At 46.8% G+C, this 15,529-nt stretch overlaps 1 protein-coding gene across 8 annotated transcripts in view; it reads right to left on the bottom strand.

Moving 5' to 3' along the window:
• Positions 1 to 15,070, bottom strand: part of slc4a5b (solute carrier family 4 member 5b) — a 24,178-nt gene extending 9,108 nt beyond the window's left edge. For 2 of the 8 annotated variants that reach the window (XR_003974029.1, XM_030342207.1), the window contains exons 1-18: positions 14,690 to 15,070; positions 12,942 to 13,006; positions 12,374 to 12,604; positions 8,562 to 8,691; positions 8,262 to 8,422; positions 7,453 to 7,608; positions 7,117 to 7,224; positions 6,242 to 6,297; positions 5,700 to 5,857; positions 5,238 to 5,325; positions 4,870 to 5,024; positions 4,427 to 4,558; positions 4,052 to 4,226; positions 2,865 to 2,998; positions 2,114 to 2,294; positions 1,508 to 1,598; positions 829 to 887; positions 254 to 445 (exon numbers count right to left, since the gene is read on the bottom strand). Coding sequence is in view for 2 of the 8 variants with exons in the window: in XM_030342207.1 (XP_030198067.1) it covers positions 254 to 445; positions 829 to 887; positions 1,508 to 1,598; positions 2,114 to 2,294; positions 2,865 to 2,998; positions 4,052 to 4,226; positions 4,427 to 4,558; positions 4,870 to 5,024; positions 5,238 to 5,325; positions 5,700 to 5,857; positions 6,242 to 6,297; positions 7,117 to 7,224; positions 7,453 to 7,608; positions 8,262 to 8,422; positions 8,562 to 8,691; positions 12,374 to 12,604; positions 12,942 to 13,005 (2,271 nt within the window). In the remaining 6 variants the exon portion in view is untranslated. Of the gene's footprint in view, positions 1 to 253; positions 446 to 828; positions 888 to 1,507; positions 1,599 to 2,113; positions 2,295 to 2,864; positions 2,999 to 4,051; positions 4,227 to 4,426; positions 4,559 to 4,869; positions 5,025 to 5,237; positions 5,326 to 5,699; positions 5,858 to 6,241; positions 6,298 to 7,116; positions 7,225 to 7,452; positions 7,609 to 8,261; positions 8,423 to 8,561; positions 8,692 to 10,686; positions 11,160 to 12,373; positions 12,605 to 12,941; positions 13,007 to 14,689 lie in introns of those variants that run through there. The other 6 variants (XR_003974032.1, XM_030342206.1, XR_003974028.1 and 3 more) reach the window with 5 other exon arrangements.
• Between the last annotated feature and the right edge of the window lie 459 nt (positions 15,071 to 15,529).

Raw genomic sequence — 15,529 nt, 5'->3', positions numbered from 1 at the left:
GGAGGAGTAGAGAGGGAGAAGGAGGAGGGGAGTAAGAAGGGAATGAGAGGAGGAGGATAAGGAGGGGTAGGGGAAGGAGACAGGAGAGGAGACGGCGTCAGGCTCATACAAAGTTTAAATAACAATGAGATCACAGACACACCCAGGGTATAGTTTGCTTCAGGAGAATTATGTTCTCCTGAACCCACAATAGATATGTAACAATAGGACGTAGTAGCTGTAGGCGCTACATGGCGCTATCCTCCTGCCTTACCGTGGTGGGGAAGTAGCGGCTTGACTTGAACTTCTTGAGACTGACGGTCATGGAGTAGGTGCCGAAGAACAGGATGAAGGACATGAGCGCCAGGTCAGGGACGTACTTGCAGGCACTGCCCACCAGCGTCCCGCCGTACTTTACACACTCCTTCTTACTCAGGAAACCCCAATCCATGTCTGTCAGGTTGTACTGCAGGGACAGGAGAGAGAGAGAGAGAGAGAGAGAGAGAGAGAGAGAGAGAGAGAGAGAGAGAGAGAGAGAGAGAGAGAGAGAGAGAGAGAGAGAGAGAGAGAGAGAGAGAGAGAGAGAGAGAGAGAGAGAGAGAGAGAGAGAGAGAGGGGGGGGGGGGGGGGGAGGAGAGAGAGAGAGGGGGGGGGAGAGAGAGAGAGATGGCACAAAAGATAGAAAAACAAACAGAAGTGATAACAACAAGAAAGACAAAGGAAAGTATATAATAGGGAGATAACATTCCAAGCAAGCCACTCAGGGCTTCCTGATTGGTGGATGCATACGCACGCGTTCTTTGATATAATACATATTATGTGATGCACATTATCTCTGCATTCACTTACCAACAAAGTCATGTTGTCGTCAGCAAGGGGAGCTGAAATGTTGAAGCCCAATGTAGAATCTACCCACAACACAGAAGCAGACGGGAAGGAAGGAACAAAAAAGAAAAGATGTAGATGGTTGACCGATTGGGAATCCCTTCTTTGAAAACAAACTACAATCATTGGGACAACTCATCCCATGGCTTTCAGACTACAGGGGGCTCTCCCCGCTTTTACATTTACTGTCAACTTCAGACATTTCAGCATTTCCCCAAAGAGCCGTACAAGCAAGGCTGAGGACGATCAAAGCTGGAGCGACTGAGTGCAGAGTAGCAATAGCAAGCTGTGTTTAACATAGGAACTAAGTGACTGCCCTGTGTCTTGGGACACCATGGAATAAGTCCTGGTTCACCACAAGGACATATCGGGATAAAGCAGGTTGTGGAACCCCATTGGATACTCACTCAGGAAACAAGGATCAGCCAGTGTGGTGCAGCAGAAACAGACCAGAGCAGTAGAAAACGTCACTTACAGTAAAAGACGAATGGAATTAATGGAATAAGGTGAACTAAATAAAAAAAGAGACTCACTGGGATGCAAATTTCACTATTGATCATTTCACATCTCCATTTCAAATATGTTATTCAAAGCCGAGATGTAAATTAACATTTTCTTGACCATATTGGCCTTGAAGACTCACCCTGGTCTGGAGCGATGCATTCACATTTATAGGATGTGATGAAGTCGGGCTTGAACCCTCGGTTGATTGGGTAGTATTTAAAGGATCCAACCTGTTGTAATAAATGTTAAATAACATGCATTGTACAACTTAACTTAGCAAGCACCTTTTTCCAAAGCGACCTACGATTCCCCTTGAGATAGCCTACATGTCTTAAGCATTGAGGACATTAAGGAGCAGATAGGGTTGAATGCTAGGGCGTCAGGCTCAAGGATTCCTACAGGTCCCTGAGAAAGGACAGTAGGATTCAAACCCTGAACCTTTTGGCTCGGAACAGCCCCCTAAACGACTAGTCGACGATCCCACAGTTGTAGTTTATGTAACCACGTATTCTGTAGCAATAATAATGAATCAACAATAACACATTGTAGTTATCTACTTGTCAAGGTCCAAGCCATACAGTTCAAGAGTGAAATATCACTGTTTAACAGTTTTAGGTGCAATTAAAACATTTAGGTGGCAAAATAAGAGCAAGACCGAGAGGTAAGGGAGGTAGAGAAGGCGCAAAAGGTATCGGGGGGGGGGGGGGGGGGGTGGAACACTTGTTCACCATGACGCGTCACCCACCATCTTCTTGATGGCGTCGGAGATGAAGATGAAGGAGATGAGGCTGGAGAAGCCCTCCTCTGTGAAGCGGGTCATGTACTTGATGATGTAGCTGGCGTCCGTGGCCACCAGGATGAAGCACTGCAGGCAGGAGTGGAGCCCGATCCACAGGCGCAGCTCCATGTAGTCGATGTCGTTGCTCCTGTGGGACGCAGGGGAGACACGGTGGGCGGGAGTGGCGGGAGTGGTTCTACTTCTGCTGTTTTGTCATGGGTCTTTACCCACGGTGGGTGCAGCACGCAGAGGGGAGTGTTACTACTACTGCTGTTTTGTCATGGGGCTATACCCACGGTATGCAGTATAAAACGGTACATTGCGGACATAGCGGGTCAATTCGAGTTCTGGAAACACCCTAGCCACTCCTACGCTATCCTCTCTCTGGTTAAAGGAAATTCAAGGCCCCTCTAGTTAACCACAAAGTGTGACTTTGGTTCACTCTTCAAACCTACTTCAGAATTGACCCTAAATCGACATCACGTCCCCAATCAACCAACGAGCCCACCAAGTGGACTGAACCAAGTGATCCAGTCTGATCTATCCATCCATGGACTCCATGGAGTTCTGAAATGGCTTGTAATCGTAAAAAACCCACCTGGTGGTAAATAGGGACTCTAAACATCATCCGTGCGGAACAAAAATACATAAAGGATTGATTACTTTGTGTAGTAAGAATCCTGACTCACACAAGGGGGAGACCCAGGTCCAACCTTACTTGCTAAAATCGTAGAGTAGCTTCTCGAAGATGAGGATGGGTCCTGTGGAGCTCAGGATGATGAGGGGCTGTCCCCCGAACACACAGAAGACCGTCCCCGCCAGGGCGGTACCCAGGAAGCTCTCCATCACACCCTGACAGGCAGACAGACGGGGAGACAGACAGACGGGGAGGCAGACAGACAGGGAGACAGATAGGGAGACAGACAGAAAAACAGACAGGGAGACAGGCAGGGAGACAGACAGACAGACAGACAGACAGACAGGGAGACGGACAGACAGATAGGGAGACAGACAGAAAAACAGACAGGTAGACAGGCAGGGAGACAGACAGACAGACAGACAGACAGACAGGCAGAAAGACAGACAGACAGACAGACAGGGAGGGAGGGAGAAAGGCAGGTAGGCAGACAGACAGACAGACAGACAAACAGACAGAAAGACAGGCAGACAGAGAGACAGACAGAAGGAGAGATAGTTAGACAGGGACACAAAGTCCAATCCAATGATACACCTGACCTCCTCCATTACCTAACCTTACCTGGCCTCCTACATCCCCTCACCTCTCTTATCACCTCACCTTACCTCCCCTCCTACGTCACATCCTATATTTCCTCTAAAAACCTAATTTCCCGTCCTACATTATCTCACCTCACCTTTCCTCACCCCAACCCCTACATTACCTTGCTTCACTTCCCCTCACCTCACCTCCCCTCCCCTCCTACTTTACCCCACCTCACCTCACCTCCTACTTTACCCCACCTCACCTCCCCTCCTACTTTACCTCACCTCACCTCACCTCCCCTCCTACTTTACCCCACCTCCCCTCCCCTCCCCTCACCACAGCCCTTTATCTTGCCGATTACCAGGTACTTATTACCTGGTAGTTATTACCTGGTAGGTATTACCTGGTAGGTATTACCTGGTAGGTATTACCTGGTAGTTATTACCTGGTAGTTATTACCTGGTAGGTATTACCAGGTACTTATTACCTGGTAGTTATTACCTGGTAGTTATTACCTGGTAGGTATTACCTGGTAGGTATTTCCTGGTAGGTATTTCCTGGTAGTTATTACCTGGTACTTATTACCTGGTACTTATTACCTGGTAGTTATTACCTGGTAGTTATTACCTGGTAGTTATGACCTGGTAGTTATTACCTTGTAGTTATTACCTGGTAGTTATTACCTGGTAGTTATCAGTGGCGTCTCCTAGAAGCCCTCCAAAGGTGATGGCGTTGGTGATGCATCCCAGGTAGATGAAGAGCACGGCGGAGATGGACTGGACGTGGAAGCCCTCGTAGATATCGCTGCAGAACCACGGCGCCTTCCTCTTGATGTCCAGCCACAGGCCTCCACAGAACCTGCCACAGGTATCACTCTGATTAGTGTTTGTTTGATGTTCGCAGTGTTTCTAAAGGTCACCCATAACGGGTCTCTGTATCTTTCAAATGTCCGCACCACGCAGCCACGTGGACACAATTAAATCACTTTGTATGCTACAGGGATGAACTAAAGCATGTTAAGGGCTAAAGTCAGCTACGTGCCCAGGCTAAGGCCATACCTCCCCGTAAAGGCCAGCTCCTCGCCCAGCTCATGAGGAGCGGGCATCTCGTCGTCTTCTCCACCCGCCCCTCCACCCCCGCCGGCCGAGCCGTTCATCTGGCCCAGCTCGTTGATATTCAGCACGGACTTCCTGTGTGGACAGGAAGTTAGGGGGGGGGGGGGGGGATTAGAGCTTGGAGAAGAGGGGACTGGATGTAATGTTGTAGACATGGTGACTGGTATTAAATCAAGAAAGTTATAATTTGTAAATCCAGCAATATATATAATTCAAACAAAACAGAACGCGTTAATAATCAAAATGTCAATCAGAATGATAGCTATCCAAATATGCCAATTAACATCTTAATACAATTAAATCGTCCATTAAACAAATGATGTATGCAAATCATCACTTCATGAAATATGACAGGAATATGTAGATGAAGTGGACCGCTGGCTGACCTCATCTCAGCGGAGGGGACCTTCTTGGGCGGCTCTATGCGTATCTTGGGGTCCCACTCCCCTGGAGGGAGGACAATAACCTCGTCCAGGAACTCATCCACGCCCGCTATCAGGTCGTCACGGTCCCTGGCCTTGTAGGCCACGTCGCTGAACAACTGAGGGGAAACAGTTGAAACCGTTGTTATGGACAAACTGTCCTGAACAGGACCGCAACCGGGAGTCGATTTCGGTACGAGGTGGTGTGTGTGTGTGTGTGTGTGTGTGTGTGTGTGTGTGTGTGTGTGTGTGTGTGTGTGTGTGTGTGTGTGTGTGTGTGTGTGTGTGTGTGTGTGTGTGTGTGTGTGTGTGTGTGTCTCTCTCTCGCTCACATCGTCCACCATGAGCGTGGCGATGGCCCGGCCGATCTCGTTGTAGGCTTTGGTTTTGCCACGAGGGCCCAGCAGGATGAACAGAAACCTGTAGATACATGGAGCATATTAGTAGTCGTAGTGGCAGTAGTAGTAGTAGTAATAGTATACATAGTAGTAGTAGGAGTACAGGATTGAACATTTGATAGATTTAGATTCAATTGATCATCTTGCTAAATCTTGAATATTGGGGCCTTAAGGCGAACTCTCCACATTCAAGGAGAACTGAAGGCCAAGCCTATCAAAGCATTGGCTAGACTTGGAACGTAGTAAAAAGGCACAGCCTTATAGTGCTGCCGAATGTAATGGAATCACTAATCAGGATTGTGCTCATAAGCGGCATAAGCCATGCAAAACAGAGAGGGAATGTACAGGAGAAGAAGGAAAGCATTGAGCCTCGAGGGGCATTAACGCCACGCTGACCTGGTCGGAACGGGGACCTCGGTGAGGCCACCGAGGGTCGTGGCCTGAGCCAATCGCACGAAGGCGACAAACGGTTTCTCCAGGAAGTCGACCTCGCCAATCAGGACGTTGGACGCCTCGGCGTCACGCGGGATCTTCTTCATGAACTTGTTCTTCAGCTGATGGACACATTTCATAGATGCACTTAAACAACCTACACCACCCAACCCTCCACCCCACCCCAACCTCCACCCCTACACCACCCCACCCTCTAACCCTCCAACCCATCTTAATTTTGAAGCAAATGAGTGTTTTGTGCTTAGTTCCAATCTCTAATCTTCTAATGCTGCTTTCAGAGTCCACTTGCCAGCTAGACTCTCTCCCTCCTCCTCTCACCCCCTCTTTCTCTCTCACCTTCTCTCTTGAGCTTTCTGTCTCCGTCTCCCTCTCTATATTTATTCTATGATCAAACTGATTTCAAACGCATGTTCTCTGACCTAATTCAGCCTTTTAGAGTATCAGACCCTGCTCAAAGGTGGGGGAATAAGGGACCTGGCGGTTACCTGGTCGGTGCTCGGTGTATCTGAAATATCATTCATGCTCCTGCTCTGGGCCGGATCTACGAAAAGAAGCAGACACAGAAGGAAGGAGGGAAGGAAGGAAGGAAGGAAGGAAGGGGGGAAGGAAGGAAATAAACAAATGCAAATGCCTTCCCTAAAATCCCCCAATTGTAGTCCAGCCATCCAAACAGGAGTTTGATGTTAGTTGATTGAAACTAATTCATCAAGACAGTTTCGTTGTTGGCTTTTGCGTGAATACAAATATTCCTCTTTAATGAGCAGATGCAGAGGTTTGAGCTCCTGTTTTGGGTGAAACAGAGATTATTGGGTTATTCTAAGTTGTTCAGCGTGACCAATTGTTCCCTTGGACAATAGCGGCTCATTTCCTTTTATTTCCAAGTGGATTAGCGCACAATAGAAAATAAATACGGGACAAAAACCAATCCCAAGCCAGCTCACATTTTTCACATTTCCATTTTTCTCCCATCGCTCTCATTCAAAGGGAGAAAAATGGAAGGAACCAAATGTTGACATTTTGTGTTGTTCTGTGGTTTCAGAAGAGAACCAAAAAGAGACAGCAATTTATGAAGACGTGAGCTCAAAGGTCATCATGTAAGATGCATTGTGTGTGTGTGTGTGTGTCTGTGTCTGTGTGTGTGTGTGTTTGTGTGTGTGTGTGTGTGTGTGTCTGTGTGCGTCTGTGTGTGTGTGTGTGTCTGCGTCTGCGTGTGTGTGTGTGTGCCTGTGTGTGTGTGTGTGTGTGTGCATCTGTGTGTGTGCGTGTGTGTGTGTGCCTGCGTCTGCGTGTGTGTCTGTGTGTGTGTGTGTGCGTGCGCGTGTGTGTGTGTGTCTCATGCACGTTCCATATGTGGACTCACGCAGACGGCCGAGGCTGCTGGCCGGGCGACTCCGTAGGTCCTCAGTGGAGCGCTGAATACCGGAGGCGGTGCTAGTGCTACGACTCAGGTTAGCTTGAGGACTACGGTCTAGAGGTTAGCACAGGACAGTGGGTCAGACATGACTGTTACCGCCCACTGGGGAAGAACGAGGGTGAAGTCGTAGAGGACTTAGAAATTAGGTTAGAATATATTGTCATCAGGTTAGTACAGACTGATTTGGAATACAAAAATAATTGGGTGTAGGAAAACATCCGAAAAAAGGATGAGAGAGTTGAACACACGCACAACCACGCACAACCACGCGCACACTCTTACTAGGAGTAGGGTTGGAGGGCTTCCCGATGTCTGCCAGCGAGCGGTGCATTGCCTTCTTGGTCTGGTGTCTGTGTTTCCGTAGTAACACAAAGCTGATCTTGTCCTTCACCTCTGGACCAATCAGACCATCTGCTATCTGCCGATCCACGATCTCGTCTGGGATCAGATGCAAACGGTTAAACTGACAGAAGAGGCTCCAACATATCCAACTTAAAGGACGACCTCACCCCCTGACCCCTCTTTAAAGAAAGGCCTCCAGGGTTTGGTTCATTGTCGGGCTACGGCTATTTCACTTCACTCTCTCTGAGCAGAAGATGGGTGAGTCGCATCAACGCTCAATCAGCAGGTGAGAGGGTAACCCTATCAGCCATTAAGAGGTGATGCATGCATTTTGCATGTGTTTACCTTACATTAGTCCTCTAATATAAACCAATGTACAGGTGGGGTTGGTGTTTGGACTTATTAATACATTTTATCTTGGTATGTATTTTATTATACACGATTGGATCCAGCCACCGTCTGGGGCTCAGGGGAGCCATTATTATTATTGTTATACACTGTATTATTGGACCTTCCCACTATCTGGGTCGGAGCAACTGTTATTATCGTATATATATATATGGTACTAGTGGACTCAGCCACTATCTGGGGGAGAGAGTCTCTCTTATATATTGTACTATTGAACCCACCCACTCTCTGGGGCAGAGGGTAGCCGTTATTAGTGTTATGGACGGTACTGGTCGACTCACCCACTATCTGGGGCAGGGAGAAGCTGTTATCATTGGTATATACGGTACTGGTCGACTCACCCACTATCTGGGGCAGGGAGAAGCCCTCCAGGTCCAGCAGAATGCTGCCGGTCTGCAGGCAGGTCCGCAGCTCAAACAGGCTGTGGAGGGTCAGGGTGGAGACGTGGGGCTTGCTCCAGCGCTCCCCTCCCTCCTCCACCTTCTCCTCAAACTTCACCCACCTGGGAGGCGGAGCCTTTAGTCACGTATTTGTAGCTGTTGTCAATCAATTGAGTGCGTGTGTGTGCGTGCGTGCGAGCGTGCGTGCGTGCGTGCATGAGTGTGCGTGTGCGTGCGTGCGTGTGTGTGTTAGTGCAGCACCTTGCCGACTCCTTCCACTCCAGCTCGTCCCCGTCCTGCTGCAGGGTGTCCATCTCGGTGAACAGGGTGGGGGTCGGGATGCTGTCCTCTTCTGCCAGGAGCTGCCGCAGCCGCTCTGCCGCCGGGGAGACTGAGAGGGGGGGGGGGGGGGGGGGGGGGGGGGGGGGGGGGGGGGTGATCATAAAGTGAAAGTGAAAGCACAGTTCAGTGGGTCTGGGGACCTGGTGGGACCTGAGGCAGCCTCAACCATATCTCTTTGACATGAATGCAGACCTACATGCCTTTCCTTCCTTCTGTAATGTACTATGTTTGAGGACTGAACAGCGGTATACTGTGTTGATTAGCAATATAAATTCGATTTTTGTTTGCATAGTGATGCAAATAAATTGCTTTCTTTTTAAGGGGAATGGAGGTGTATTCATATCGCCCCCTTCAAACACGACGGCACTTCAGAGTGCTTCACAAAGGCGGTACAACTGATAAACCCCTTTTAAAGACTTTCGAATTTGACTGCACCAAATATTCGGTGTGTCCTCCTGGGCCAGAAGTACCTCCTCAGGGGCGTCCCGGCATGAGAAGGTAAACCCACCTGAGGAATAAAACCCCTGTTCTGATTGGACGAAGCCTATGAAACCATCCACAAGTCGTCTGATGACAAAAACAATGTTTTTAATCTGATAATGGAGGGACACTCAAACAGGGGATCTCTGCCATCACCCACTAGGAGGCGGGGGTGCAGTATCCGGTAATGGGGTAATGATCTCGTGTTAATGGAGTGTGTACTCGATTAGTTTCACTCTGCCACCATCAGTTTCCATTTGAATCTTCACCAGCCGCCGGCACTTCTCATTAACTGTGTGTGTGTGTGTGTGTGTGTGTGTGTGTGTGTGTGTGTGTGGGGGGGGGCGGGGGGGTTGGTGTGTGTGCGCTTATGTATCGTGTGTGTGTTTGTTCACTGCTTTTGGAATTAGAATGGGAAGATAAAGTGAGATAAGGTTTATTTTTGAATATCCAGAGGCTGCGTTCATGTTTAACAGAAGCGTCCTACATTATTATTGGTTTGTTAGATAATAGATAGCAAGTGAAGAAAGAGCATGCGAAAATACATGAGAAATACTTGAAATATTTTCAATAGCATATTGAACAGATTTGTTTTAGATATTAATTTCTTTATTGGGATATGATGATTTTTTAATTATGGTATCTTGAAAAAGAATTCAATGGTAGAGCACAATTTCCCCTTCGTTCTTTGATAAATCGTTTTTTACTTCATGTTTTTTAATGGAAGTCAACCCAAAAACATAACTTTTGGTTTTAAACATGCTAATGTATATGCGTAGGTCAACATGGTAATCTCAGCAATTTTGTCACTGACTAAAATAGGACAGCCATTTAAAGAAAAAAGTGCGAAGTCCTATGTTTTTGCAAGTCTCCGGCAACTGGTTTTTGAACTTTCGACTCTGCTTCGAACTCAAGTCGCGTTCATTTCTTAACTGCAAAGTATCTTTTCGTATGCGCTTTGACATCACGATGAAGGCATAAAGAGCCTGCATGAGGGCATGTTCGTGGCAGAAGCGTCTAACGTAAAGCCTCACTGTGGTCAATTTGGTAAGAATCTCTGTGGGTTGGTTACATCCATCTCCCTGATTAGAGTGGTGTTTCTGCCCTTTCGATTTTCGCAATTGTATTGCTGAGGCCATTCTTAGCTCAATGTTCTGCTGTGTTGGTTCCTGTGAATGACCTTTCACCCCTAGAGCAGAGTTTAATTCCACCGAGGAAGGGTCGTAGCCAGCTATGTGTGCAAAGCCTTGGATCAGCACACTGCAATACACAACCATGGCAGTTGGTGTCATGGCAACTTTTATACTCTCAATATTGTGCTTTGCCAGCAAGGGAGTGTCTAAGAAAGAAATTATATATATATATATATATATATATATATATATATAATAAATAAAAGATTGTTTTAATAGTATTGCCACCAATACTAAAACTTATAATCAGAACAATGGTAATAATAAATACAGCTCAATAAAAGCATTTGAAAAGCCAATACAATGTATAAAGAATCGGCCCACAGTCTTTACCTGTGTGGGGTACATCCTGACTACGGTAGTATCTTTACCTATGCCGGAGCCCGGCAGGGTCCACTGAGAGGCCATGCTGAAGGAGCCCGAATCCTGCATGGTCTGCTAGCGCAGTGTGACCCTCTGACCCACGAGAGAGCGGCGTTGGGAACCGCAGAGCTACACCGATCCCTCAGATCCACAGACACGCTTGCACACGCGCGTCCTGTCGCGATGTCGAGGTCCAGCCGTCCTCAGTTGACCGAGCCTGGCTCTCCTCCATGAGTGGGTAGAGGTGACATACTTGTGTCTCGGTACCTTTGGTCGTCTTCTCGATATGTGAATCACTTTTCTTTAAAGAGCTAGTGGACACAGCGTTCGGTGAAATGTTGTTCAACTGCGTCAAGATGTTTTCGTAGGTTAAAGAAGTAAGAGGGAGCAAGGAATTTGTTCGGACTCAGTTCTCGCAAAGCTTCAGGCAAATCCACTGAAATGTAATGGATGAAAGAAACGACCCAGAGACTTTAAGAGGGTTGACACACACCACAGCCCCTTATAGTGCCCTCCTTCTTCAGGCAAACACACACACACACACACACACACACACACACACACACACACACACACACACACACACACACACACACACACACACACACACACACACAACGACGTGCGTACACGCACTCGTACACACATGCACACAAACACACACACACACACACATACACACACGCACATGAAACACACACGTACACACACACACAAACTCTCACTCACACACACACACACACGTACTTACGTACGTACGTACACTCACACACTCACTCACTTACTCTCACAAACACACTCACATGCGTACACACATATTTTTGGGGCCTCTTTTACAATGTCAATTTTATTCTATTAATGAATTCTCTGCATCCCTAGCCACCTGGGGTGCTAGTGTAATGGTTTTCAAGTAAGAAACACCACGCATAACATTCTCAAATTCCCCCCAAATAACACTCCTAGCTCTTGGTTCCTCAGCTTAATCAGCTTACAGGGCGGCCCACTGTGTAGGCCCATGGGAACGGGGGCCAAGTGGCAAGTATGTGACACACACACACACACAAGCACACACGACCGCCTGAGATGCCGTTTTCTCGTGACTTAATACATCCTTCTCAGAATCATTAACTGTTTTACTACGTCATGTCTACTCTCTAGTAATTGCAGCTTGGATGTGACTGTTATGACGCTCTTTAAGATGGGCCCGGCACTCTGTGTGACACTCAAGAGTGTGTGTGCGTGTGTTTGTGTGTGTGTGTGTGTGTGCGTGCGTGTGTGTGTGTGTGTGTGCGTGTGTGCGTGCATGTGTGTGTGCGTGTGTGTGTGTGGGTGTGTGTGTGTGGGTGTGTGTGTGAGTCTGTGTCAGTGTCTGTGACTGTGTTACTCTGTGTCTGTGCCTGTGTCTGTGTGTCTGTCTGTTTGACTCTGTCTCTGTGTCTGTGTCTTTGTCTCTGTCTATGTCTGTCTCTGTGTCTGTGAGTCAGTTTCTGTGTCTTTCTCAGTCTGTGTGTGTGTCTGTCTCTGTGTGTGTGTGTCAGACTGTCAATGTGTCTGTGTGAGTCTGTCTCTGTGTGTGTGTCTGTGTGTGTCTGTTTGTCTGTGTGTCTGTGTCTCTATGTGTGTGTCTGTGTGTCTGTGTGTCTGTTAGCCAGTGTCAGTGTCTGCGTGGCGTTGCTAACCCTCCCCGCCCCTCACCGGTGAGGTCAGAGTGTCCGTGGGGCTCGGCGGGGTCCTCGGCCTCGTCGTAGTGGTCGTCCCGGTCGTCCCGGTCGTAGTAGGAGTCGCGCTGGGAGTAGTCGTGGTGCGCGTGGCGGTCGTAGTGCGCGTGATGACGCTCGCTGCCGTCGGGCTCGTTGGCGCTCGAGTGATGCCGCCGACGTTTCCTCCGATGCGTGGCCGGAACGCCGATGTACAGCGGCTGGGGGTCTGAGAGGTGGGGGTGAGAGCGTTTTACACCGAGGTTAAATGACTGGAAGTACCTTGATCCACACCGTCACTGGAGTACAATACGACAGGATGAGTGGGGAGGGACAGAGAGATTCATCACGAATTTGATACGTTGCACTACCATCATGACACGCGTTCCCCAAGAGCACCTTAGCATATCTTTTATCGTCCATATTGTCAATATGGATATTTTTATTTTATCATCTTTTTTGTGTCCTATGTGTATCCTGGGGATCAATAAAGCAAACATCTATCTATCTATCTAAATATTTGATAAGATGATGGACGGAGGGCTGTAAAGATGGTAATTATTCACCATCCACGTCGTCATAGTGATGGTGGGTCCTACTCCTTCCTCTCTGCCAGTCCTGGTGGTCCATCCTGAATAGAGGGATGAACAGGGTGAGGAGGAGGAAGAGGGGGAGGTTGAGAGGAGGAAGAGGGTCATTCAGATCTTCCTCCCCTGCCTAATCAGATATCTTGGCATCACACTCATCTCTGTGGTTTAGCTCACACATCAGCTTACGTAACTCCACCTAAATAAATTCTGACAAATAAATGAGCTTGAACATGAGTTAAGTTAGTGAGTGTGAGGTTAGTACTTGATTATGAGGTCAGTACCTCAATATGAGGTTAATACCTCAGTATGAGGTTAGTTCTCCAACATGAGCTTAGTACTTAAGTATGAGTTTAATATTTGAATGTGAGGTCAGCACTTCAACATGAGCTCAGTGCTTCCCCATAAGCTTAGTACTTAAATATGAGGTGAGTTCTTGCACGTGACCTTAGGGTTTAGACATGAGCTTGATGCTTCGACATGAGCTTAGTACTTCAACATTAGGTCATAGTGTCTCTCCATGCGAACGTGTTGTACATGTGCAGTCAGAGGCCCAGCGGTCAATGTCTGACCAGGGGAAAACTCAATGGAATGCCCCCCCCACCCCACCCCCTGTGTCCTCAGGCTAGAGAGTGTGCGAGAGAGATTGGAAAGTTGGCTACGTACAAACTAGGAATTCCCCCTTAACACCAACAAAACACCCAGCAGTCAGAGATAGGTAGATAAACAACTATATGAATGTGACCACGATTACTTATTGAGATATTCTGGTGAAAATGCACACCCATCCATCCATCCATCCATCCATCCATCCATCCATCCATCCATCCATCCATCCATCCAGAGCAACACCATTATGTACGTATGTCCACGCCTGTATAAACCCCTTATTAACCCAGTTACTTGAGGCTAATCAATATATGTAATTTCCAATCAGCCGCTAGTTCCTGACGCCTGATCACTGTTGTGTGAAGGGCGATCACATGCGCACGCAGGCCCTCCACCAACTCGTTGAGATGCAAAGTGTCAGAGGGTTGCGTTGTAATGGAACGAATGAATTTACGGAAACCTCTTGGTCCTCTATACGTTATACTTTCTATATACGTCTATACACTGCATTTACGTCAGAGGTTAAAAAAAATGGTAATCATGAACCTCCATTCATTTTCAAGTTAGGAAATTGCTCAGCCCTACTCTCAATGATTTTTCTAATCTGGTTTTAAGAGTTAAAATAACATTCACTAAACTGTGAGTCTATCTGACATGGTTTTTGAACAGATTGAGATTTACTCCTACATATCATGAGGTGGGCCAGATGCCCTTTAGATTTTGACATTAACGGCTGTTAATGATCTCCGGTATCCCTTTCTGCTCGAGTCTATTTCTACATTTACTGAATTTGATTGACTCATGGCTAACACTGCAGCAGGCATATATATGTATTATGATGTCATTCTACCGAATGAAATGACCAATCAATAAAAAATAAAAAAATAAAAATACACAAACATAACAAATATCTATAAACATAAACAAATATAAACAAAGCAATAATATAACCAACTATAAACATTAACAAAATATCTGTGTTCAATAAATTGGCAGTTAATCCAAATGTACCCTTTTGAGTTGGAGTCGACCAACTAATAAGACACCATATTTGAGACTAAAGTCCCAAATACCATCAACTCATATTTAAAAACAACAAGTTTTAACTTTGTTCTTACCTGACTTGCAAGGTGAAGGTGAGAAGAGATGAATGTACGTTCACGCAACTTTATGTCAAGCAAATCAAAGGGATAGCAGATCTGAATGACGGTAGAAGTAAAAGTACTGTTCTACAGACTCTGCTCCGGGCTCACACATCAACGATCATCCCCAAAGCCCAGGCACTGGAGAACGCTGTGTGTGGGCGTGGGCGTGGGTGAAGAGGGGGATTGGTAGAGGGACATTGAGGGAGACCAACATAAATGGACAGAGGGAAGCGGTAGAACCCTTGGGGGAACGAGATTGAATGAAAACAGGGAGAGAGTTACAAGCGTGAAAGTGTGTCTATAAGACACAATTATAGACAATTTTTTTTAATGAATGTTCTGCTATGCCTCTCATTGTGCTGAGAGTGCTCTTGTTGTAATTAGCTATGGACGTGACCCATAGGAACGTGGAAGTAGACTATAGGAAGGTTTCTATAGATTGTATTTTCAGAGCCAATAAGGATTTGGCCTAAAGCCCTCAGTGACCTCTGACAGCTGGACACAAGTGACAGGGAAGGTGAAACCACATTTTTTGACAGGATGAAATGGCAGCAAGCACAGAACTAAATTAAGCACATGACAACATTCGTACATCATTTATTCAGGCAGTTGGCACAGATGACTGAACATCCCATCGATTTGATCAGGTTTATATGTAGATATTTATTCTATATTAATTAATATTGTTATTTTTAGGTGACTTGTGTGTTCCATTGGTGTCAAACTCACTTTGAATGTTGTTTTTGAACATTGCAGTTTACTTTCCACCAGTAGAGTGCAGTATGAGCTTTATTTGCCAAGGGAACTGTTGCA

This window comes from Gadus morhua, chromosome 19, assembly GCF_902167405.1.
Source record: "Gadus morhua chromosome 19, gadMor3.0, whole genome shotgun sequence".
NCBI classification, from domain to species: Eukaryota; Metazoa; Chordata; class Actinopteri; order Gadiformes; family Gadidae; genus Gadus; species Gadus morhua.
The sequence above is the reverse complement of the archived record's forward strand: the minus strand, read 5'-3'. Positions and strand labels throughout refer to the sequence as shown.